This window comes from Zophobas morio, unplaced genomic scaffold, assembly GCF_036711695.1.
Source record: "Zophobas morio isolate AGI-343-1 ecotype UQ-CSIRO unplaced genomic scaffold, CSIRO_AGI_Zmor_V1 ptg000017l, whole genome shotgun sequence".
In the NCBI taxonomy this organism is placed as follows: domain Eukaryota; kingdom Metazoa; phylum Arthropoda; class Insecta; order Coleoptera; family Tenebrionidae; genus Zophobas; species Zophobas morio.
This window is the reverse complement of record NW_026972122.1, coordinates 7,521,154-7,547,883: the sequence shown is the minus strand read 5'-3', so window position 1 is coordinate 7,547,883 and position 26,730 is coordinate 7,521,154. Positions and strand designations below refer to the sequence as shown.

The 26,730-nt window shown below is 32.2% G+C and overlaps 2 protein-coding genes across 4 annotated transcripts in view; both read right to left on the bottom strand.

The window, feature by feature from the left end:
• Window positions 1-4,980: 4,980 nt before the first annotated feature.
• Window positions 4,981-15,891, bottom strand: LOC135130086 (vitamin K-dependent gamma-carboxylase). 2 transcript variants are annotated; one of them, XM_064057405.1, is made up of 11 exons: window positions 15,738-15,891; window positions 15,516-15,675; window positions 15,057-15,260; window positions 7,652-7,807; window positions 7,436-7,601; window positions 7,198-7,383; window positions 6,982-7,145; window positions 6,655-6,920; window positions 6,380-6,605; window positions 6,027-6,326; window positions 4,981-5,977 (listed from the first exon to the last, which is right to left on the bottom strand). In XM_064057405.1, the coding sequence occupies exons 3-11, from the start codon at window positions 15,244-15,246 to the stop codon at window positions 5,556-5,558; spliced, it is 2,076 nt and encodes a 691-aa protein (XP_063913475.1). In that variant the 5' UTR covers window positions 15,247-15,260; window positions 15,516-15,675; window positions 15,738-15,891; the 3' UTR covers window positions 4,981-5,555. The 2 variants fall into 2 exon arrangements, with proteins under 2 accessions (XP_063913475.1, XP_063913474.1); XM_064057404.1 differs by having other exon boundaries at window positions 15,516-15,891.
• A 137-nt stretch (window positions 15,892-16,028) lies between these two features.
• Window positions 16,029-26,730, bottom strand: part of Cnk (connector enhancer of ksr) — a 45,530-nt gene continuing 34,828 nt past the window's right edge. The window contains exons 10-12 of one of the 2 annotated variants that reach the window (XM_064057081.1): window positions 24,078-24,874; window positions 17,932-18,115; window positions 16,029-17,885 (exon numbers count right to left, since the gene is read on the bottom strand). In XM_064057081.1, coding sequence (XP_063913151.1) covers window positions 17,878-17,885; window positions 17,932-18,115; window positions 24,078-24,874 — 989 coding nt within the window. In that variant the 3' untranslated portion in view covers window positions 16,029-17,877. Of the gene's footprint in view, window positions 18,116-24,077; window positions 24,875-26,730 lie in introns of both variants that reach the window. The other variant, XM_064057080.1, reaches the window with a different exon arrangement.

The window sequence follows — 26,730 nt, the reverse complement described above, 5'->3', positions numbered from 1 at the left end:
GAATTTTTACTACCTACCTATAATTTAACATTTTATAATTTAACTTCGAAACTACGAAGCGATTGCTCTGAAATCTTCGAAACGCTTCAAGGGTATAGTCAATAAAATGTACCTGTGTTCCCTCCGAAAATGATGACGTTACATACAAATTTTGCTAAATATATAAGTCTTATCTAAAATGTGCAAAATATTACACTTCTTGTTTATCAGTACAACTACATATTTTAGAAATCCCCAAAATGTCTCAAGAACATAACCTTGACGTATTTGTTCTTTCGAAAAAGTTGATGACCTTATCACACAATTTGACTTCTGAAAAATTGAATTTGCTTGATTATTTCACAGTCGAGGGAAGTTCTGTTCAAAAAACCTTTAGACCAATTTCTTAGAATTGTAATAGAGCCTATCTGGCGAACAACTACTTTAATGTGTTATCGATATTTCATAACCCCTAGTGTACGAAAACACGGGTTTGGCGTTTCCATCTGTGGGTCATCTGTCTGTCGTCTGTCGTCTGATCGTCATGTGTCGCGGTGTCGATTTTTATTAGACAAATAATCTCTGAAACTACTTCGCGTTGATTCAAGATCCAAGACACACATCCATAAACAACCAAGGTCTTATACTTCATCATCTTTTGTAAACTTCCTAACGCTCTACTTCCTTTGGTTAATCTTTTCTCCATATATTTTTGCATATTCTTCATTCTTCACTTTTACCGTTACCTCTAGGTATTCGAATGGTTTTACATTCAACACTACATAGATTTTCCCTTCATCTGTCTTTATTTCCATATTCTTGTTTATTACGCTGTCAGCGCTATCATAAGACCGTATTCCCTTGACTTACTCTCCAATCTTTTAAATAAATTCACCAGTTCCGTTTTTGTTCTTGATATCAATCCAATATCATCTGCATATGCTAATATTGTTGATGTTTGTTGTAAAAGATTATTCCTTTCGCTTGTATTCCACCTTCACTCAAAATAGTTTCCAAAACTAAATTAAAAAGTATTCTTGATAAAGTATATGCCTGTCTAAACCATTTTCTGCGTTTTTGAATTTCTTTGGTATTCTCCTGTTAAATATGTCATTTCCGAATAAATTTAATCTCCTCTTTATCAGTAGAGAAAGCACTTCTTTTTACTTTCCTTCTTGTAAACGAGGTAGGTAGGTATTCTTCTCCAGAAGTCATTTCCTGTCTCCAAATTTGTCTTAATATTGCGCAAATTTTTATTGCAGCAATTCTCCTTCTTTCATAAATTCAGCTGTAACTCCATTTCCTCCCAGGCTCTTATTATTGTTCAAACCTTTTCTAGTGTGCATAATTTCTTCTTCAGATGGTTCTCGTTCTATATTTCTTCCTCCGAAGATAAATACCTCTACATTTAAAATTTAATCCGCCATCCTCTTCTGTGCAGTATACCGGTCGTTTTATGTGTGTTTTTTTGTTTCTGTTAAATTCTTTATAAACTCTGCGTTGTGTTTTTCCAGTATTTTCGATTTTTCTTTCCGCAAACCTGTTGAACCATTTTAGTTACTTTCTTGTACCCTTCACAGTCCTTAATGCTTCAGTCTTTTCTCTCAAGCACTTTATTCTTGTTATTAACATTTTCCTTTTCTCTAGCGTCGCCTCACATTGTTCATTTAGCAAGTTTTATGTTTTCCTTTTTTCGTTTTCTTAAAAGTCATCTTCACTCTTTAGATTATCGCTGTTTCAATGGCTCCCTTTCGGTTTTAATGTTATCTTTTTCTTTCAACTCTCTTTCAAATGCCTCTTTTTCTTTTCATCCTTCAAGTCTTGTTTTACATTTACTTTTCCATTTGTAACGTCATGTACTTTTTACTCTCTAATTTCATGGTCACTATAAGACCTGATCTGAGTTGGTGTCTGCTCCGCTAGCTTGGCATGCTTATTCTCAGTTAAAATATGATCTATGAGATTATGACTTTGACCTATCATCAAGGGAGATCCAGGTAGTTTTGAGAATATCTTATAATTAAAAAAGATACTTACTATTTTCATTTACCTCTCTGTAACAAACTATATCAGTTTTAGGCCGTTGTCACTGCATACTTAATATATTTACTTTTCCCTCCCTTTATTTTTTATCCCCCTCTTCTCTACCAATTTTAGCATTGAAATTCCTAATATATCACCAATATTATCTTTTTCTTCTGTCGGAGCATGGCACCGATTTTTAGATACTTCGCATATTCAAGTATCCAACATATCCTATCCGATATAGTTTTGAATTCCATTACCAAATTTTTTAGATTTTTATTTAATAAAAGTCCCATACTTTATTTTTCTCCCACTATTAAACAGTACTTGTATGTACTATGTACATATATTATTGTAAATATAATGTATTCCCCTATTTCTACAATTTCATTATTATATATTTCGTTTGGTTTCTTGTAACACTAGCATTTCTATTCCGTAATTTTTTGCAACTCCTATTAGACTTCAGGGCTTTTCTTCTTCATTATCTGCACTTCGCACATTTCAAGTTCCAACGTTTGTTTCTTTATCTTCTAGCTTAGTAACGATTTTCTTTTGTATATTGCTTTTTCTCCCTTTACCACCCGTTTTTGATTCCAATCTCAATCTTCTATTCTTCACCGAATCTGTCTACAATTTCCTATTACCGGTTTACCACTTTAATTTTTTGCTTCTCGGATTTCTCCTAGCTTTTATCCTATCTCCACTTTTCTCATTGATATTTCATAAAATAATAAGGACGGTTCTCCTTTCAGGCCATTTCCAATCGTTCCCATATATTATTAATCTATCAGGGAGATTCAAATGTCAAGTTCTGAATGGAGTTTTGTCTCTAGCATACTTTGGCTTGTTGTAAAAAAAACGTCTACAAACCTAGAAGTTTGCTCAGGTAATGAACTGGATGTCCTTCTGTTTCTTTTTTTATTGTAAACCATAATTCACATAGAGCTTTATATTACAATGAACCTTACCAATCTGACTACATTAGATATTTAATTTTTCTGAAAATTTTCTAATTCTTTTGATTGATTGTATTTTTCTATTGTATTGCATACTAAAACACTCCAAGTGGAGCATAAGTGTTTTTTGGGTAACTCTTTAGATATCTATTTTCTTGATTATTTTTCTCCAATTTTTTCTATTTTTGGGGTTTCTTTTCCAATTCATACCTTGGGTCTTCCACTCATTCTTCTGTTTCCTGGGATTTATTGTAACAATCCAAAGTTAACTGTTCCTTCTGCTCTCTATACATGCCCTAGCCATTTGCATAGTTGCTGTTTTATCTCTTCAACTCTCTGCATTCACTATTTGACTTATTTCATAATTCGTTCCAGATCTGTAGTGCTGTTCTTGTGTTTTACCAATCCGGGGATCCTTCTCATTATTTTGTTTTCGGCTCTTCTTAACTCTGTTTCATCCTTTTTATAGATTGTCATATATTGGTTTCCGTGTAAGATTCTGCGACTTAACATGTCTTGGTTTACGTAGAAGGCTCAGTTTACTAACTTATTTTTCTTCTCTGAGCTTCTCGTTCCGTTACTCTCTACCATTATTTTCAGATATCTCAATCAACTTGCTTCCTCGAGTTCATGTTCTACAGTCCTGAACATTTTGATTTTGTTTTCGTTAATTGTTAGACCCAGTTTCGGTCTTTCCTTCGTTATTACTTCTAGAATTTTCTTCAATATTTCTCATTTCTTAGTTACTATAGAAGGATATCATCTGTGTCTCCATGTCTTACTTCATTATTGATGGTGAATTTATCTCTTGTTCTGTTTTGCGTTTCTGTTTCTACTTTTGTTCTGCGTAACGGCATCCAAAATTAATCTTTTAAATTTTACATCTATTTCTAATTCTTTTAAGGCTTCCATGAATTTAATCTTCTGATTGAGTCAAATACTTGTTGGAAATCAATAAACCACTCAATGTTATATGAATTTACTGTTCTGGCTACTGATGACAAAAATTCATAATTAGTGCAGTACTGACTGAAGAACATCGGATTGTTCCTTAGATTTCTCGTGGGGCAGCTGAAACTAAATAACCCTAATAATTCAGTGCAGTATGGATCATCATACATAAGCCTAAAGAAAAAAACTAGATCACTTTTTAAATTTCTAGTTTCAAGGGTCTCCACTGTCAAAATAGCTCTTATTTGATTATATTTATGGTCCCTTCTTCTGTAGGCCAGCTTCCACACATGTCCGAAGGAAAAAAATTTGGACATTTTCAACATTCTTAATATATATTAAGTAGATAGGTGACCATATAATATTAGCATATTCTAAAACGAATTTTACAGTTCCACAGACCAGTTTGTATGTATTAACCGAAATAATTTTAATAATCTATTAACCAAGTAGTTTAAAATCGGAGATAACTCGTAAGTGCCTAACTTCTAACACCATTTGTACTGGAGTACAACAATTACACTTATACTTAAAAAAGAGATTAAAAGAGGGATCCCTGAGGAACTCCAGATTTAACTTATATGGACCTAAAGGATTTAGCAAATGAATTTGCAATTTCACTAAGTTCCGAGAAATATATATCAATAAATTTCATCGAATTGAGATAACTCTTTATCTTATTCTTATTCCTCCAATATTTCCACAATGATTTCGGACTGGAATTTTTGTCCGTTAGCCTAATATATTCATTGTAACGTTAGTTTGTTTCAATTTTAAACAAACTTCTAATATGAGAAAATTCTATGTAAGCTGAGCAAACACCTGGAGTTTTATATTTGATATGTACTTAATTGTTTGTTTAGACGAATTAGTTTTATTAATTCACAAGAAAACCACTTAGGATACTGCGACGACTTAAATTTCTTGGTTGGAACCATATTTTGAATTACTTCGTTTGATATACCTATGATGAAATATGGAAAGGTTCGCTACGTAACAACCTTGTCAATACATTTCTCACTTTCTAACCATAAAAACGTCTTTGTAAGCGAAAAAATATACACAATTCCTTTGTACCTATGTATGTATTTTCGAGGTTCTTACAGACAATGTGTAAACATAAATCTAGTAGTTTTTGATTGTATAATGTATTTTGCAGTGCATTTGGTAACAACAGCGTCCTTCGCATTTATTACAACGACCATGATTCATTCTATTATAAATTAGACGTGTACTACCACTGGTTCGAAATACTGAGTAAACACTACAGACTTAAACAATATGAAATTACAAATATATATTTTTCTTGTAGGCAGAACTGCTGGAGCCTTTAGTTTGATCCTAGGTGTCAGCTTAATTACTATAATAGAAGTTACAATCTTCTGTGTACAAAAACTACACAATTATATTCATCGACTCAGCTGTGACGAAAATTTTTGCTTCTTCTGCGTGTGGACGTTTTAAATAGTCACGCCGTAAAAACCTAACCACAAAACTATGTGTAAGAAAAGTACAATAAATAGATTTTTTATTTCACAACTGTATGATTTATCAGTGTAAATAGAATACAGTTTCACATTACGCCTTAGACCAAACTAAAGGAACAACTTGATCAACTCAAATTTACTCCACAAGACATTTTTATTGAGAAAGCGGCAGTCTAGTTCTTCTTATTAAGGGCTGGTTGTACAGAACGTGCAAAAACGAATTAGAAATGTGGTTAATCATCAATAGAAATGAATCGATTCTAAACTGGACATCTTCAATGAGTGGAAAAGGAGAATACATCACATCTCTGTCGCTGTCAGCAGGACCGGGAACATCCCCTAGATGTTCTCGAGACTTGTTCACATAGATGTACATATAACACGATGGTGTTGCACTAATAGTGTGTATTTTATGGAACATTCCCACCTCCACAGGAACACTCTGATTCTGACTAAGTTTAGTTCCAAAGGACTGAGCCGAATGTTCGTCTTCCACTTCGTAAAAAACTTCGCCCTCTAGCACCATCAAAGTTACGTTTCTTAAATCTTCAGTTATAAAATTTTCCAAATAGAGACCTACGATAAAATCACGTGTAATCGATGTTGTGTCAAAAAACCGTTATACCTGGAAAATCTGCAATAAATAAGACATCTGTGTAGTTAGACCACGAGTACACTTCTTGTGTTATATGATTCATTTGGCTTCTGAGGTCGTTATATTCGGTAAGAACTGGTTTCAACCACTCTACCGGTCGAAACGGTGACCAATTAGCCTTCAAGAGATCGTAATTAGGATCGTACATTCTTTGCTGGAATCTACCATTCAAGGAACACCAAACGTCCACATAAATCGATATATTCTCAGAAGTAATGTGCCTAAGACCAACTTCTTTAGAATCTTCGGAGCTAGTCCGAGATTTCTCGTCTATAAACACACACGATTCAAACTTTTGTATTAAACAAACTAAATCACTATACGTTCTAAATCTAGAAGTAGGTTATTTTTCAAACAGTGAGCATACTGTAAACACATGTCCGCATGTTTGGTCCATCTATCATTCTGCGTCCACGCTTCTGGATCCAGAAAAAACTCTTCTCCTGAATTATTGTCGACAACTTTAATCACGACGAGTGCTGTGTTCCAGGAGTGAACCATCATGTCCCAGGAATACCCGTAGAGGCCGTTTGTCCAATTATTGTAGCCCTGTTTACTGTTCTAAGTAAAAGAAGCAAATCAATCTCTCTTACCTCACTTTTGTAATGAAGTGAGAGTAGGGGAGGAAAACTTGAAACCCACAGTGGGTTAGAAGAAGAGCGACAACTAATTTATGTTTCCAGGTGACGTCTCTAGGAAGCTGTAAATCTTTATATTGGTTGATTTCGTCTAGTTTGTAGATGCAAGTGGGATTTGGTTTTGGGTTATAGGTGCCATTGTTGTGGAAAATGTTGAGTAATTTTCTCGGCCAGTTTTCGGCGCAAAATAAAGGCATCGTAGCGAGACACACGTAAGGAAACATTCCTGCAAAAAAAGTGTATATTATTTCAATGTAAATTATAAATGTGTTAGTTAGTTCTCCTACCTATACTAAAAAGTCTCGAATTCATTAAATGAAAACATGCACAAAATATCATCGCTATAGGTCTTGTGATTTCAATCAACATCCAAAATCCGACAGTCAGATCTAGAATGAACCCAAACCAATGAACTACTAGATAATCTATTTGGTCGCTTGTTAGAATTATTCTAGAAAGCATTTAATCTTAGTAGACTAGAACGGAAGACTTTAATGGATTACTTGAACGGAGCAAACACCCAGTGACTTCCTAGATCCGTCATGGAATAGCCTTCTATCCATTCCGTGTCAGTCTTTTTCAAACCCGCTAAAAAGTACAACAGAAAAAATTGAAATTTCAAAATAAAATAATTCCAATACGGTACATCTCTATTTTTCTTTTTTTCGTCTAGAAGACTATCCACTGAGCTACAATCCCAAATGTTAATTATCGTCACTTTTCATTTAAAAATTTTGTTACAAATAGTTGTTTGCCGAGGAGCCGGCTAGAAGAATTGTTACGATTCCGTAAAGATAACTGTGATTGTTCCAGAATGATTTATCTAGGAGTAGAAGATACCAGTATGGTATACCAAATAAAAGAGTGCTTAATCTAAATTTATATCCTAACATGATTCCACAAGCTCCTGCAACGTTGAAGTTAGTGTTGGATAATACGGTTATCGTTAATCGGTACCAAACCACATTAATCCATACAGTAGTGCCATATGTGGAAAAGCTAGAGGCTGCATTATTGGAAATAAGGGGAAATGGCAGTCGCGGGGTTCCCCCCATCTTATATCTATTTCAGAGCCACCGCGTTCTTCAGGGAGGTCTACCAACATCAGTAGCCCTAAAATAGAAAATAGATTAGATATTACATAGAAGTCACTATGTTTAAGTAAATTTTCAAAACTAACCATTACAAATAAAGTTTTTATGTGATGGTGGTGTGTAATATAAATTTGTCTATACTCTATTTGTGGAAACATTTTTTAAAGCTAAACTCTTAAGGCCAGTCCCTGCATTTGGCTCTAATAGGATTTTTAATTCACTTCTAGAATGTCGTTTCTCCATTATTAATACACTTACTGTTATGGCATTTTAAATATAACCTGTCCATAACTTTCTCTGCCCACAATACGAACAGTTTTTTTTTAATTGTATATCATCGCCTTTAAACCAATTTTGGTGAACTTTTTCATCACACATATTTAAAATTCAATACATACCTCAATTATTGCTGGAAATTTCGGAACGCGGTTATCACCAAAGTTTTCAATTCACAGAACTGTGTAAAATCGCGGACTTTTTTGTTGGAAATGAGATAAATCAGATTAGGTCTCATGAGGCAATTAAAAATATGCATACAAAAATTATATATTTTTGTATGCATTTTTTTTTTTTATATTGTGCGTTACTTAAATTTTAATTTTCCATTTAAATAGGTACAAAATCATAATATGTTTAACCCTATAATTAATGTACCGTACGAGATAATAATTACATTGTTATGTATCAACTATGTACTTTTAAAAGTTGTGAAACTGCCGAATTAAATGTATAAATTCTTGTACCTGTTGTTAGTTCTATTGTAAACAAATATATTGTGAATTATCGTTTTTGGAACCGTTTTAATTGAGTTTATGGGCTCAACGTTTCGCACACTTTCGTAAGTGGCATTTTCAGGAACAGGGTTAAGAATAAGGCAAAAGAGCACGGTAATTCAATATGTAAACCATACCAAAGGCGAAACTCTTTTTGAAACGTTGAGCCCAAAAACTCAATTAACACGGTTCCAACCCGGAAAACGATCATGTATTGATTCCGACCGTGAAAGCCTTCGAAATTATTAAACATATTGTGGTGTCCTGATTCTGAAAATTTAAATTTCGCGCTGAAAATAAGAACGCCACCAAACCTCATTTAATTAAAAAATATTTCAATAACATAAGCAATCATCCATCGTGTAGCGTTTAGGGAATTAGGGAAGACATCCCTGTTAGGTTGGTAATTTAGGGGTTGGTAATGCGGCAGGTAGATTTTTGGAAAGTCATTCTCTATGTGTGGATTAGTGTACACGTGTGCAAAAAAAGTTCGATTTAGTTTGTAATTTCACGAAAGGGTAATTCTTTAAACAAAAACTTTGTTACACACTGAATTTGAACATTTATTTTCAAATAATTATTTTGAATTTGATCATATTAAATACTGTGTTTATTTCATGTGCGTTTTAAGAACGTAACGGAGAGTTAATCCGCCATTTTCTAGACACCTGGTATAGATAATTTTATAGGATTCCACACTCCTGCATGTGTGATTCATGAATCCGTGTCGAATTTTCACCTTAAGACATCCAAATTTTTGGGGAAAGAATCAAAATTGTATAACAACATTTTACAATTTAACTTTGAAATTGTAAAACCGGATGTTCTGAGAACTTGTAAGCCTTTTAAAACTATCGTAAGCATGGTAAATCGTTAATTTTCGTTTATCGTTTTCTAAATCTTTTAGAAGACTTTCAGTATCTGAGGTAGTTGTTGATGATTTGAGACGACTAGAGCAGAATCCGAAAACATGTTTGTCAAGATTGTCTCCGCAGTGAGGAGTTCCTGTTGCAACATGAAATTAAACAATGAGTCCAAAGCATTAACGAAAGAATGTTACAGAATACTTTTTGAAAATAAAAAAAACGGAGTGAACATGTACCTTGAGAAAATGGTGAACATTTTCAACATTTACTGTGGTGTTTAACTACAATAAATTTGTTTATTTTTATTGTAAACTTTATTTTTTAATAACATAGGATATGAAGCTTTTAGGCAACCAGTTATACAGATGCACGTGGTATTTCTCGAGCGTCCTTGGGTATTTAGTAAATTACACATAAAGTGACAGGCGGTACACTTCCATGACGTACTTCGACCCTATAATAATTTATACAACCTTTAGCTGTCAGTAAAGTAAAATCATCGAGAAACTTAAACTTTGCTCGTTTACAACGTCATCTGTAATTTGTGATTAAATTTGTAAGGTTCAAATACATATTTGTACCGATTTCATTTTTGGAAGGCTAGAGAGAGTTTTTGCAGCTGCATTCCAAATTTTCCCTCTTCATGTTTGCCCTCCATATTTATTTCCGAACTTGAGGTTCACCACTTGCATTTGAATGCAATTCACCTCAAAAACTACACAGCGTAGGGTTCTATTTTATTAGAAGTTCAAAGTTCAAAGCCAAATTTGCAAGTTTCGCTGGTTTTAAAATTTTGTACTCATGTCTCATTTTGGCGGGATGTCAACATTAAACTCTTATAGATGAACTTGTTGAATTGTTAATTTGTTGTAGGAATTGCGTACAAAAAGTCTTTTAGTTTCACTTAAGGTTTGCGTTTCCTCCTATTACTCCTCCCTGCCTCATTCTTATTTGCTCTTTCTGTTCCTTCTTTTGTAGCTTTCATCTCTCGCTTTTCTTCTCGTCTCTTTTCCTCTCTTCCTCCCATCTTTTCTGGCTTTCATGGTTCTTTTCCCTTCTCTCTGTTTCTCCTCCTGTTATTCGTCTCTTCTCACTACTTCAACCCTTTCTTCTTGTGCCTTCATATAAGTCTACGCTTGTATATGTGGCGTTCTCTCAATTTGTCTCCCCACTTTTTTCCATTCTCTCTATCGCTATATTATGTTCTGACCCTTTCTCACTTTTTCCTCTTATTCACTCACTCTTTCCTTCCTCATTCCTCCCTCTATACTCCCCCAGCTTTCTCTTTTCTTCACCTCTCTCTTTGTCTCTTCTTTTCCGTTTTTTTTGTTTTCTTATTCACTCTTCTTTTTCTCTCCCTGCCCATTCTCTGTTTTTCCTCCCATTACTTCCGTTTTACCGTCCTCTTTCTTTCTGCTTTCTTCCATTCTCTTTTCACTATCTTTGCCAATTCATCGTTATCTTCTTGTTACTTCTCACTTCCGCCTTTTTATTTTCTCTTTCTGTTCCCGTTTCCTGGTTTTTTCGTTCTCTTTGTTTCTCCTCCGTCTACTTTTGCCCCTACTGACTCCTTTCTTTCTACCCCTTTGATTCTATACCTCTCTACCATTCTCTATGTCCAGTTTTGTCAATTTCTCTCCTATACCCCCACCTCTTCTCGAGTTTTCCCACCTCTGTATATTTTCTGGCTCTCTCTTTCACACTCTTTCTCCTCTTCCCCCAGTTTTTCTTTCCTCTCTTTTCCGTCTACATTCTCTCGTCTTTTCTGCGTTTGTTCGTTATTTTTCCCTTCCTTCGCCCTATTATTTTCTCTTTCTGCCTGGTTTTCTCTACGTTTTTTATCTCTCTTTCCCCTTGTTCCATCTGTCTTTTCCGCTTTCACTGGTTCTTTTCCCTTCTTTTTGTTTCTTCTCCTATTACTCCTAGCTTTCTGCCCCTTTCTCTCTATACCACTATTCTTCTCTGTGTGCCCTTCTCTTCACTTCTCTGCCGCACCCCCATTCTCTCTATTCCCTGTTCTCTTAGAATTCAATTTTTTTATGAAATCTTCAAAATTGTCATATTTCAAGGGGCGATTCCGAAAAAATGGTAAGATTCATCGAAAAAACCAAGGCAAAAATAACTTCTAGAGATCGAAATCTATAAGAAAATGTTCATAAAGGAGTTTTGGAAATTTCGAAATTTTTGAAAAAGTTGTCTAAAAATCCGAAAAAATTCTGATATGTAGATCTCGACGTGCTTATTCGAAAAATACGCACACAAAATCCAAATTTTGACATTTAGTAAAATCAACTTTGAGTGGTTGGTACAGTTGGTAGTTCCATGTGATGAGTAAAGTATTGTTTTGTTTCTTCTTTTATTTGTTAACTTTAGAACTCTCGTTAATTTTTGAATTTTTTACGTTGAATATTAAGAGTTTGTTTTCAACAAAATGATTTACATTAATTGCTTCAACGGTTTAACAGATTTGCTGAAGATCCTAATAAGACAATAATATTATTAATAATCAACAGTAAAAGTAGTCACCAGAATGAAGAGGGGGTTTAAAATAGCTTCATAGGTAGTAAAACGTCGTATTATTTGCTTAATCTTAGAATAAAAACTTAAATAAGTATAGCAACTTAAAAAAGTCAAGTAAATTTTACTGGTACTACTTTTATATTCTATCTATCTTATTAAATTGTTATTTTTGTATCTTATGCCCACTACGCAACTGAAACAACCAATCGTGACTGGCCATCACTAAATCAGTTCACGAGGAAATCGCAACAAAAAGACGAAAAACAAATCCCCAGAATATAAAAACAAAATTCGCAAATGTGCAAATCTTAATTACTTAATGTCGCATGTCCTAATCTGTACATAATACCATTCAAACAGATAATCATACTCGACCACCAATCCCCAAACGTAAAAACAAAATTCGCATATTCGCAAATTTCAAATATCATTGCGCTTGTCAGACATTGCGAACAACATGCGCAGAACTGTACATGCATAAAAACGGCCAATCGCAATTACTTTTATCCGAATTCATACCCAAACTAAAGCAGCAGCAGGGAAACCCAGACACACAAAAAACAGATCAAAGAACGCCGCCTTTACTAACCGATAAATTTACAACACCGAACTCGCGTAAATCCTACTCGACTAAACTAACCCTTATAAAACAGGAAAATAAGACCTAAAAGTCGCGTTCCGAGCACCTCATAACTAGAGTTTTTTATCGCTCACTAACGTCGCGAGAGACAAAATAAATGGGCAAAAATGCCTATAAAAGCAATAGCGCAGAAAGCCATTTTCATTCAAGTTCCAAGTTGCCGTGGGGCACGCTGTCTGTTTGCTTGTCGATTTTCCAACTATTTTTGGCTGAATTTTAAAGAAATCTGGACTTAGAAAAATTTGCTGAGACCGAGAAGAAAAATTTCCACTGCATCCGTGTAGGTTTACCATCTTAAGTATAAGGAAATGAGCGTACACCCAAATGTAGTGTCCAAATGTTCGGCCGCGGTCAAAAACCATTTGGTCACGACGCAGTAACCAGAAGAACCACTTATGACAACACTTCGTGATTTCTCACTCGAGATTTATTTAGTAGTTCATTTATAGCATTTAAAGTGATCTTAAACGTCCATTTTGGAAGAAAGGACCTTGAAATTTCCATCAGTCAAATTTTATCTCCTCGTGGACTTGAAAAGCAGGGGGGATTGAATAGTTTCTTTCAGGTCTAAATATTCTCTTGAAGGTCTATTATGATTTTGAGCGTGAATAATGTTTTATGTATGTGATATGGGATCTAGGTCCACAAGGAAATCTGCGAACACATTTTGATTCAATCATTAATTCGAATTAATTTAATCCCATATAAGTAAATTCTTTGTTATTAAGAATCATTGATAAAGTGTGGTTCAATTTCACATCATGTAAATTCTTTATTCGTTGAAATTCTTGATGGTGTGTGACGTAATTAATTTAAGCAACTAATTTTAATGTTCATTCAGTCATCGTTTTATCTTCGAAGGTAAAATTTGAACTTAACTAAAATAAAAAGGCACAACTTAACGTGGCGAAAGCTGAACACACGGTCTTCAGTTAAAGTTTGCGGTTTTGTCATTCCTTGGATATGTAGATGTTGAAATTGAAACCTCATGTGGGTAAAGAGTATAATACGCGGCAGGTTTTTGGGAATATAAATGTGGAGTATGTGTCATATCTGTCTATAAAATAGAATCATTGAAGAAGGGTGTGTATGTGCTTTGTGTGTTTTAATTTTTGGAAACTGAGGTATTTACGTTGATTCATATCACCTGATTTGGGGAGGAATAAGTCCTCCTACTTAACAGCTGGGCTTACTTTACAATTGCTTTTGCGTCACCAGAATGGAGGAATAAACAATTTTTGTGTATCCTATTTTGTGTTTGATTTAGGGGTGTCTTTTCAACCTTGAGGTTCACCACTTGAACGCATTACATCACAAAAAAACACACAACCTAAGGTTCCATTTTGTTGATGATCAGAGTTCAAGACCAAATTTTGAATTTATCGTGGTGTTATAATATATTATACAATACTGGATCCAAAACTGACCCTTGAATAATACCACTAATTGTCAATTGTGTTGAAATTTACAATCCAAATGAATGTTTTTTGAGAGAAATATTATCGAGAGCAATATTGCTGAAGTTGACACACTTGTGACAGCAACTCTCGGAGAATTCAGGTGATCTCTCTCAAATTACTCATTTTATATACTTTTTCTCCATGTTTCGATTTTCTTTTTGTTATTTTTAAAAAATAAATCACTGTAAATAATTACAACAACGTAAACCATCAAATTAATTTTTATTTTTTGATAATGTGAGTTATAAAAATTAGTTTATCAACCTGAAGTGAACGCATTGACTTGCAGTTTCCCAGCGTTAATATTTCCATCGTTTTACTTGCAAGAGGAATTAATAAAAAGCTCATAAAATTATAAATCCTTTAAAAACTACCAGATAGTGAAAGTGTCCCGAAATATCCTCCAAAATGGACAAGAGCTTGAGAGTAACTATCGAGAGTTTTGACGAGAGTTACTCTCAAGTACTTTAACACACACTGAAAAATGCTGTGGCGCAATTTTGTCGGTTTTCTATTCGCCAAGAAAAAATTTAAGTAGGATGATCAGGCAACTTCTGGGTTGCGTTTGACTACTTACACGACATTCCTAAAATGCCTACAATTTGACGAGAGACGGAAATGGAAGACCTGCTATTTTGAAGTCTCGGGATAATGAAATATCGAGAAAACACATTAGTCATCATTGTCGCATAAAACAGTAAATGAAGTGAAAGATATTACTGTGCTATTCGTAGAACTAATTGTGCTTAATCTAAGTAGTCAAGTTCTTGATTTTATTATTTAGCGGAATAGTAAAACACTTCGTGCATAAACAACATTAGTCTAAATTGTAGACAATTAGTTTTTAATTTTTTCGCTTGAACAAACATCGCATTTAGCATATTTAATTCCACATTAAGCAATTTTTAAAGAAACTACAACATGCTGATTTGACCTGGTGATTACGGTTGACCGCTTTCTGGCACTTCCAAGAACCAACACAAACTAAACACATCTAGGAATTACTTACCAAACAAAAATCTAATTACGCCCAGACTGGATGGATCCGTGGGTCGATACATATACCTGACCACCTTTTCATAAGCACCATTTTCGATCAGTTCTTTGAATTTAAAATTCCGATATGTCGTAATTCCAAACAAACGAGACTCTTCCTTTTTTATCCCATCATTTAAATTTCTTTCACTTTCTCTCTCCATCGTTCGTATTTATTCTGAAAGAAGCCGTCAAGTATTTTCCCACGCAAACTTTGCTCATTTATTTCGTTGCCGTGAAAAGTTACAAAGTTATAAATAGAAAACAAAGTCAAGAAGTCAATAAGTCGAGAGCATCCTAATACGATGCGTGATAATTTTTATCTAGTGCATACGTCATTAATTTCGATTACGAACAGTGACATAAATTGTCTGGATCTATTACTGTCTATTACAAGCGTTAGATTAAATAAAGGAATCACGTTGGTACTCACGTGCAATCACAGACCTTCCACCTTCCAGACTCGTCTGGAAATGTCGGGAATCAGCTGGATACTCGCCCTATATCAGATTTCGTCGCCGTGGCAACCGCAACGCTTCATCTTCAAGAATCAGAAAACCTCCACCAATCAATACGTAACACTTAACAGTTGACTTAAAAAAAAGCTGGATCGTGAGATATGTCAAATCAGAAAAGGAAAAATTGAAAAACGTACTAGACAATGACACGCTTTTAACCCTAGCACTATTTATAACGCAATTTTTTTATTATTTGGTCTAGTGTTGCCGAATGGAAGACTAAACTGCTTTGACGTAGCGCAAACAAGGCTATAACTCGAGAATACATGAATAAGAAACTGACATCAACCCACATCTCTTATGGTTTCTTATAGACAGGAGAGTTTTATGTCTCAATTAGTAGGTGGGATGTTTATAGCAAGTGATATTAGAGTGAAAAGCTATTTCGAAAGACCTAAATAATGGCACGAAGGAAATAATAGGCGACATTTCAATAACAACGTAATTTATTACACATGAATAAAAATCCATTTTAACAAAGGGTATTGTTTTGGCACTTACTACAATAAAAAGCAAAATATAAATATTAAAATAACTCGATAAAATAATTATATACAGATATGTGTATTATAACTTTCAAGAATTTGCCAATATCCCTGAGGAACTGCTGCAGACTACAAAAATATTGGCTCTAATATCCAAAAGTTACAACAAATAAATATAACCTTAAAATCTATATCCAAATAATACTGCTATTTCCGAAAATAAGCTTAAGAGTAAAAATACTAACAAATACAAATATAATGTATTAAAAAGTAAAGGTACAATGAAGTTTTCTGATAATGCAACGGGAGTGGGGAAAAACGTATGGCAAAAATGGGTTCATTATACCTCGTACTGTCATTCTAATATCTGAACTTAAAAAGATAAAACAATAACAGGATTCTGCATAATTATCAACAGTGTCAAGTGCGAATGTAGAAACCTTCATAAAATACTTTATTTTTTATTGTTAATAAATAAATAGTACATTGTAGTATTATCCATTATTGTGTGAATATTGCCACCATTTTTATTATGTAAATGATAAAAAAATATCAGAAAGATTATGTTGTCTGACACTTGGCGTAATGGCGTAGTTATTATCCGCGGTAAAATTTTGCCATTTAAACTACAATATATTATAGTAATTTCTAATTGAACTTTTCTGACTAATCAACAATAGGCGAAATTTTTGTTAGCATTCAATAGTATCGTTCTCACTTATGTTTTTTTTTCTAATATTCTCACTCAAAGAAATATAATTTAATTACTATTGTACTGATTGGACCCTTCTCGGTCCGCTTACATTTACAAGGTGAGTCAATTAGAGATTCAAAAAGTAAAAATAAAGTAATAATTTTAGTTGAGTGCTTATTGACTCACCCTGTACATGTTTCCTGTGGTGACTCTTGAATTGCTTGCCAAGTATGCGAAATCTTTCAAAATTAATTCTCAACAATTAAAAATAACGATTTTTAATAATCAAAAAATGTTTATAAAACATATATGAACGTATTCAAGGTAGCAATTATTGCTAATTTACAGCAACTAAGAGTAAATTGCTTCATAATATTTTAAAACATTGGCTCTACTTTCAACGTTATTTAAAAAGAAAATTCTGGAAGAATATATAAGAATTTATTTCCAAAATTCCGATTTTCATTACCCTAAAATTTTAGTAGTGAGTGTTACTTAATTCAAAAAACCATGACTTAAGCTCCTGTAAGCGTAAAAAACAATTTAATCGTCTTACCAAACATGACAATTCATTTATAGAAGATATACAGACAAATAAATATCTATCTCATTAATCTACTCCTAGATTATTATTTTCTATCGAAATAATATCTTTACGTAATAATTGACATGTTTTAATTTATCACAACAATGGTGTTTCATTTCAACTTTAAATTACATGACGCCTGACAAAAACGTGACGTGATACAATCCGCCATCTTCTCGACACTACAAAACTCAAATTTTCTACACACTTTTTTCTCTACGTATCTACTTTCCTATACTTTATTGTCAGACAATCTAAAATAAATCCCAAACTATGTATTTAAATAATAAATAAAATCTATAGGCAAAAATCAATGGCGAGAATAGTTGGTACATAAAACAATGGCTAAGGTCGACTTACAACAACAGGATTGTCATAAAATTATTTTAACAATTTTCATAAGTACTAATTAATATCCGCACCGATTCATCACATATCAATTAACTTTAAAAATAGGGCAACGTTAAAAAGGTAACAATATTTTAACGGGATTTACTGGATTGCACATTACGTTAGGTTTCTAAAATATACATTATATTTTATTTTACATTAGTTGTTATTCTTACCTTGTTTACGTAACAATGTTAGGCTACTTTGAGGGTCGGCAAGAGAATACGTTTCTGGTTCGAATACCGGGGGGTATTCTAAACCCGGGTAATCGGCATGTGGGCTCATACTCATCGATAAGGGTTCAGCTGAGGACGGTGGAGAGTTTTCTAGCGAGTATGAGCTCTGGGACAAAGACACAGACTGAAACGAAGACCATAAAAAATGTAGCGTTTCAAGTTAAAGTTACGACAAATTAAGCATAATTAGTAATAATTTAAGGCTGTTTGGAAGGTTCTCATATTTAAGTATTCATAAATTATTCATACATCCAGGTGGGCACTTTATTTTTCAGTTGTCGATGGTGCAAACTCGATACGTTACCCCATTGATGGTAGGAATGATTAGCCAAATTTTGGTTAGCGTTTTACCACCGAAATCCTAAAATACATACAAAATGTGGCAACAATCGGTCCGGTAGTTTCGGAGATTATCTGTCCAATTAAAATCGACACAGACGGACAGACGGAAAGTGTCAAATTTTATTCTAAACACGAATTTATTTTGGATCATACTAAAATTTGAAAATTTAATAGTTGACAGTCCAACACTAAAATCTGTTAGGTTTAATATTAAATACAATCAGAAGTATCAGCTGCTTGAACATATTCTAATTAAAAAAAAATTGAAAAATCGATAAAAATAAAAAAAATTTAAATATAAAAAACAGAAGTAGTTTTTAGAAATCGCGAAATCGAAATGGAAAGAAAAAAAACAAAACATAAATAACGAAAAACTGAGAAATCGAAAAACAAGAAAATCGGTAAATCGAAAATTTGAAAACTGACGAAGCGAAAAAATCAAAAATCTCAAGACTGAAATATGTATCAAAAAATTGATAAGACGATTATTCGAAAAATTGAAAAATCCAGAAAGAAAAATCGAAAATTAAAAAAAAAATGAAGAATCAGAAAGTTGAAAAATGGAAAAATTGAAAACCAGAAACATCGAGAAATGTGAAAGTCATAAAATCGAAAAATCTAAAAGTCGAAAAATATAAAAATCTAACATTTAAAAAACCGAAAAATGAAAATATCGACAATCTGAAAAATCGAGAAATCGAAAAAGCAAAAAACCGAAACAAAAAATCCAAAATTTGAAGAACTGAAAAACTGAAAAATCGAAAAATTTAAAAATTCTGAAACTGAAACATCGAAATATTGAAAAAATCTCTAACCTGAAATATGCAACAATTGACAAATCGAAGAACTGAAAAATCGAGAAATCGTGAAGTAAAAAATTGAAAAACAGAAAGTCCAAAAAATTCAGAAAACGAAAGCCCGAAAAACTAAAAACTGAAAAGCGAGAAATCGAGAAATAGGAAAATTAAAATATCGGAAGATCTAAATATCAAAAACCTAAAACTTGAAAAATCGAAAAATCGATTAATCCAGAAATCGAAAAACCGAATATTTAAACAAGTCAGAAATTGAAATATGGAAAATTAAAAAGAAAAAAAACTGAGAAACTGAAAATTTTAAAAATCGAGAAACTGAACTCACGAAAAATTGAAAAATAGAGAAATCGAAAAGTCGAAAAATGGTCAATTCGAAAAATCGAAAAAGCAAAAATTTAAAAAATTGAAAAATCAAAAACCTGGAAAATCGAAGAATCGGGGAGTCGAAAAATTGAAAGATCGTAAAGCTGAAGTATCGAAAAATTTACAAATCGAAAAATAACAAAAAACGAGAAATCGAAAATTCGAAAAATCGACGACTGATGGAGCGAAAACTTAAAAAATCGGAGAAAAATTGAAAACTCCAAAAATTTAAAACTCCAAAAATGCAATATCGAAATATTGAAAAATTCCAAACCTGAAATCTGAAAAAAATTGATGAATCGAAAAATTGAAAAATCGTAAAATCAAAGTCGAAAAATCGAAAAACCGGAAGTTTAAAAAAATCAAAAATCGAAAGCCTGAAAAATTGAAAAACTGAAAAGCAAAACATCGAGAAGTCGAAAAACCGAGAATAGGAAAATTAAAAAACGGAAGCTCTAAATGTCGAAAAATCTAGAACTTAAAAAATCGAAAAATCGATTAATCGAGAAATCAAAAAATCGAAAATTTAGAAAAACCAGAAATTGAAAAAATGTAAAATTGAAATATCGGAAAATTGGGAAATCAAAAATGTGAAAAATCGAGCAATCGAAGAATCGAAAAATGGCCAAATCAACAAATCTAAAAGTCGAAAAATTGTGAAATCCGTAAGTTGAAAAATTGTAAAACTGAAATATCGGAAAATTGAGACATCGAAAAATAACAAAAATCGAGAAATTGGAAATTTCAAAAATCGAAGAATTGATGGAGTGAAAAATTGAAAAATCAAAAAAATTGAAGAATTCCAAAAATGAAAATGGAAATATTGAAAAATCTCTAACCTGAAATATGCAATAATTGATAAATCGAGAAATCGAAAAGTCGTCGACAAATTGTCAAGTCGAAAAATCGAAAAACCGAAAGACCATAAATTTCAAAAAACGAAAGCCTGAATAATTGAAAACTGAAAAGCGAGAAATCGAAAAATCGAGAAATAGGAAAATTAAAATATCGGAAGATCTAAATGTCCAAAAATCTAAAAGTTACAGCAGTAAACATTAAAAATAAAAAACCGAGAAACTGAAAATCTGAAAAATCGAGAAACTCAAATAACGACAAATTGAAAAATCGGGAAATCCAAAAGTCGAAAAATCGTGAATTCGAAAAATCGAAAAAGCAAAAAATTGAAAAATCAAAAACTTGAACAATCGAAGAATCGAGGAGTCGAAAAATAGAAAAATGAGCAAATCAAAAAATCGCAAAACCTAAAAGTCGAAAAATTGAAAAATCGTAAACCTGAAGTATCGGAAAAGTGAGAAATTGAAAAAGAACAAAAAACCAAAAATCGAAAATTTGAAAAATCCATGAACTGATGGAGCGAAAAATTGAAAAATCGGAGAAAAATTGAAAAATCGAAAAATTGAAACATTCTAAACCTGAAATCTGGAAAAATCGATAAATCGAAGAATTGAAAAATCGAAAAACCGAAAGTTTAAATAATTCAGAAATCAAAGGAAAAACTGAAAAGCAAGAAATCGAGAAGTCGAAAAATCGAGAATTAGAAAAATTAAAAAATCGGAATCTCTAAATGTCGAAAAATCTAGAAGAAAAGCCATTGAAAAAATATAAAATCGAAATATCGCAAAATTAAAAATAAAAAAAAAAACGTGAAACTGAAAATTTAAAAAGGCGAGGAACTGCAATAACGTAAAATTCAAAAATTTAGAAATCGAAAAGTCTAAAAATCGTCTAATTCGCAAAATCGAAAAAGCAAAAATTTAAAAAATTGAAAAATCAAAAACCTGAAAAATCGAAAAAACAAGGAGTCGAAAAATAGAAAAATCGTAAAACTGAAGTATCGGAAAATTGAGAAATTGAAAAATAACAAAAAACGAGAAATCGAAAATTTGAAAAATCGAAGAATTGAAAAACTCCAAAAAGGAAATATCGAAATATTGAAAAATTTCACCTGAAATCTGTAAAAAATTGATAAATCGAAGAATTGAAAAATTGAAAAACCGAAAGTTTAAATAATTCAGAAATCAAAAGCCTGAAAGGTTGAAAAACTGAAAAGCAAGAAATCGAGAAGTCGAAAAATCGAGAATTAGGAAAATTAAAAATAAAAAAAACGAGAAACTGAAAATTTGAAAAGTCGAGAAACTGCAATAACGTAAAATTGAGAAATCGAAAAGTCGAAAAATCGTCCAATTCGAAAAATCGAAAAAGGAAAAATTTTAAAAATTGAAAAATCAAAAACCTGAAAAATCGAGAAAACAAGGAGTCGAAAAAGAGATAAATCGTAAAACTGAAGTATTGGATAATTGAGAAATTGAAAAATAATAAAAATCAAGAAATCGAAAATTTGAAAAATCGAAGAATTGAAAAACTCCAAAAATTAAATATAGAAATTCTGAAAAATTCCAAACCTGAAATCTGGAAAAAAAATTGATAAATCGAAGAATCGAAAAACCGAAAGTTTAAAACATTCAGAAATCAAAAACATGAAAAATTGAAAAACTGAAAAGTGAGAAATCGAGAAGTCGAAAAATCGAGAATTAGGAAAATTAAAAAATTGGAAGCTCTAATAATGTCAAAAAATCTAGAAGTTGAAAAATGGAAAATTTAGAGAAACCAGAAATTGAAAAAATGTAAAATTCAAAAAACTGCAAGTCGAAAAATCGGAAAAGCAAACATTAAAAATTTTAGAATCAAAAAACCTGAAAAACCGAAAAATCGACAAATGGGCAAATCCAAAAATTAAAAAGACATGAAATCTAAAAGTCGAAAAATTGAGAAATCCGTAAGTTGAAAAATAGAAAAATAGAAAAATCGTAAAACTGAAATATCGGAAAATCGAAAAATAACAAAAATCTAGAAATAAAAAATTTGAAAAATGGAGGAATTGATGGAGCGAAAAATTGAAAAATCGTAAGAAAACTGAAAAATCAAAAAATCGAAGCATTCTAAAAATGGAACAACGAAATATTGAAAAATCTCTAACCTGAAATATGCAACAATTGATAAATCGAGAAATCAAAAAGTCGGCAAATCGTCAAGTCGGCAAATCGTCAAGTCGAAAACTCGAAAAACCGAAAGTCCAGAAAATTCAAAAAACGAAAGCCTCAAAAATTTAAAACTGAAAAGCGAAAAATCGAGAAATAGGAAAATTAAAATATCGGAAGATCTCAATTTCGAAAAATCTAAGTTGAAAAATCGAAAAATCGGTTAACCGAGAAATCGAAAAATCGAAAATTTAAAAAAGCCATAAATTGAAAAAAAAATGTAAAATTGAAATATCGGAAAATTAAAAATAAAAAAATCGAGACGGAAAATTCGAAAAATCGAGAAACTAATATAACCAAAAGTCGAAAAATAGAGAAATGAGTAAATAAAAAAATAGAAAAACAAAAGCCGTAAAATCGAAAAATTGAAAAATCGAAAAATTGAAAAACTCCAAAAATGAAATATCGAAATATTGAATCATTCCAAACCTAAAATCTGGAAAAACTGATAAATCGAAGAATTGAAAAATCGAGAAATCGAAAAGTCGAAAAACCGTCAAATCGAAAAACCGAAAAGGCAAAATTTAAAAACTGGAAAAATCGAAAAATTGAAAAAGTAAAAAATCGAGAAATAGGAAAATCAAAAACCTGGAAAATTTCATAAACGGAAAAATTTTGATTTAGCATTCTTCCTTTAACCTTAAACCGTTTGCAATATTTCAAAGCATTCAATTTTCCAGTTTCAAGGTAAAACTGCAAAATGTTCTTATACAATTTTGTTTTTTTTTCCCTCAAAAATTTGGATGTTTAGGATAAAAACACAAGACAGATTCATAAACTGCAATTGCAACACTATTTTATTTTTTAAAATTTTAAAAATATTTGCCACTGTAAATTCTGCTGATGACGTCGTCCCCTTCTTGGTGGGGATAATTGCGCAAATTTTGATTATTGTGTTACCATCTACACGATATTTCTAATGCACATATAAAATTTGACCAATTGGTCCAGTAGTTTCGGAGATTATATGTCTAATAAAAATCCGGACAAACCGCAGACAGGCAGAGAGACGGAAACGGGAGATCTATTTTTTCGTACTTTCGTAAAGTCGCCCGATGGACTCGATTAGAATACTTTCTTAGCTTACGCTCAAGAACTAAAAATCCGCAACAACCATTCTCATTCCCAGTTGGTTGGGTCAATTATAATATTGACCTCTCGTAGAGCTTCTCTTTGAGCAGGAACGAAATAAACTTATAGCAAAATTCGCTTGAAGCAGATAGTCAAACATAACCCCATAAGAAGCAACGTGGTCAATGACCGTATCCCACCGAAAACCAACGAATTGCGTTTGTAAAACGAAATAGTGACTTCTATTGCAATACTCCAATTTAACACGGTAATATTTAGACTAACAAGGGAAAGTCTCCCCAGAAGCTTACCAAACATTTTTTTGAGTTTTTAAGAGAACCTTCAATAAAATGAGCTTTTTAGCAAAAATATTAGAAGCACATCAAACAGCCTTACACCACAAATGTTCAAAATTACAGTTGACATTGGTACCTACCTGTGAACCCCGCGAGGGAAAACTTGCCTCAGATCCCGAGTTATTCTTCCTAAAAATCGTCCGATGTAACTTCGGCGACCCTAAAAACGTCTTCTCCTTCTTCCCCTCGCTCTGCTTTCCGAAAATCTGTTTCAACTTCCCCCCCTTCGATCCTCTTTCGTCCAAATTCAACTCAAACGCCAACTTCGGCTTAGTCTTCTGATCTTGCGACAACGGCAAGCACATCGGCGTGTACTGAAGAGCCGACTTCAACTTAACTTTCGACGAATCCGACACCTTATTCGTGTACTTAGCCGCGTCACCTTTCGCCGACTTCTTATCCGACGAACTAAAACTGTGCTGCTTCTTGATTTTGTGGCTTTTCTTCGGAGTATCTTTATACATCCTGTCGTCCAAATTTCGGTTTTGGGCGAACTGAATATCAGTTGTGGTTTCTGGGCAATATATCATTTCGTAGCCGCGGTCACCAGTCAAATTCCTGTCGGAAGCGTAACGATTGGAGCTGTCTGGCTTTTCGGGCAGTTTGTGAGTTCTTGGCAGCGATCGGTTGAGTTTAGTGTCGAAACCCTTCGTGGTTTTGGGGTAGGTTGAAGTGCGACTTTCGTAGTCGTCGTCGACTTTGTGGATCTTTTTTAAAGAACCGAGACGTTTGCCGAAACATGAACTACCGAAGTCTTGTTTTTCGGATTTGTGGGAGTCGGATGCGTTCCGCGTGTGGCCTTTTTTGAACATTTGTTCGGATTTTTCGTGTTTTTCTTCGAGATCTAGTTTTTCTTTTGGTCGAATTGGCACTTCTCCTTTAAAAAGAACGCCAGAATGTATACAGAATGTTACCGGAAGGATCAAAGTCGCGGCGAAGTCTTAACATATGGTTAAAGTTCGCGTAGCAAGTCAACAAATTTTATTAATCACCACCATTAATCTCATTATCATAACTAGCACCACTCTGTAAATATTAAAAAAAAACTGTTAAGGTTCTTTCGACAGAATTTCTCGTCCCTGAAGTACAGCCCAACAAATGAAAAAAAAATAATTTTTCAGTTTTTCAGTTTTCCAATTTTTGAATTTTCAATTTTTTTATTCTTTAACTTTTCATTTCTTCATATCTACGATTTGCACTTTTTCGTTTCGGTTTTTTATTTTCTTTATTTTTACAATTTTTCGATTTATCAGTGTTCCAATTTTATAATTTTTTGTTATTTCAATTTCAATTTTTTGTTTCTTCAACTTTTTTCTTTACGATATGCAACTCTTCGGGTTTTCATTTTTAAATTTCTCAGTGTTTCATTTTTCCAGCGTTCGGATGTTTCTGTTTTTAGGTTTTGCAATTTTTCGTTTACATTTTTATTAAATTTTTCGGTTTTTCATGTCATATTTTTTTAATGTGAAAATTTTCAATTTTTCGATTCTTCAATTTTTGATTTTCAATTCTGCGATTCGATTCGTTTTTCCTTCTTTGCAATTTTTCCATTTTTTTGTTTTCGATTTTTAAGTTTCTCAATTTTTAGTTTTTCAATAGTTCAACCTTTCGATTTTACGATTTCTCGTTTTTTCACTCTTTAATTTTTCAACATTTTCATCAAAAAAAAAAAAAAGAAAAAATCACTATATTTTATAATTGAAAAAACAAAAACGAAATGAAAAAAATAATTTGAAAATACGAGAACTTTTCAATTTTACAAATTTTGGATTTTCCAATTATTCGATTCGTTTTTTCTTCTTATTTTTTTTCGATTTTTAAGTTTCTCGATTTTTAGTTTTTCAATGTTTCAATTTCTAGTTTCTTCAGTTTTTCGATTTGCAATTTTTCGATTTTCGACTTTTTTGATCTTGCAATTTCTTGTTTTTCCAGTTTTCGATTTTTCAATTTTTTTCTTTTTTAATTTTTAGATTTTTCAATTTTTCGAATCAAAAACATGGAAAAATTGCAAAATTGTAAAAGCAAAAATAAAAAAAGGAAAACCATACAATGAAAAGCTTTAAATCTAAAAATTGGAAATTAAAACTTGAAAAACTGAAGAAACGAAAAATTGAAAAATCGAAGATTAAAAATTGAGAAAGGGCAAAATCGAGAAATCAGATAATTGAGAAATTCAAAAATTGCAAAATTGAAACATTTTGAAATTGGAAAATCGAAGAATTGAAAAATGGAAGATTTAAAATATATAAATATGAAAAACTGAATAAACGAAACATACGAAAAATTGTGATCTTAAAATCGAGGTGAAAACTAAATAGTCGGAAAAATAAAAAATCAAAATCAAAAACTTGAACAATTGAGGGAACGAAAATTTTAAAAAACGAAAAATTAAAAAATTTTAAAGTCGGGAAATTCAAAAATTGAAAATATTCAAGTTGAAAAAAGTTTCTCGAGGTTTCAGTTCTTAATTTTTCGGTTTTTTAATTATTCATTACTTCAAATTTTCGATTTTTCAACGTTCCGACTTTAGAATTTTTTCTTTTTTCAATTTAAATTTGTTTGCTTTTTCGGGTCTTCAATTTTTCCATGTGTCATTTTTTTTTCTTCAATTTAACGTCATGCAAGTCTTCAAGTTTTCATTTTTAAATTTTTCAGTTTTTCGATTTTCCAAATTTTGGATGTTTCAATTTTTGATGTCTTCAATTTTTCGATTTTGCAATTTTCCGTTTCGAT

Coding starts and splice junctions, on each gene's coding strand:
- LOC135130086 (XM_064057404.1), bottom strand. CDS start 15,246: ATGGAGAGAGAAAGTGAAAGAAATTTAAATGATGGGATAAAAAAGGAA. Junction 7,602..7,651: donor GTATGGATTAATGTGGTTTG/GTACCGATTAAC, acceptor TCAACGTTGCAG/GAGCTTGTGGAATCATGTTA. Junction 6,327..6,379: donor CCTACTTCTAGATTTAGAAC/GTATAGTGATTT, acceptor GTGTGTTTATAG/ACGAGAAATCTCGGACTAGC.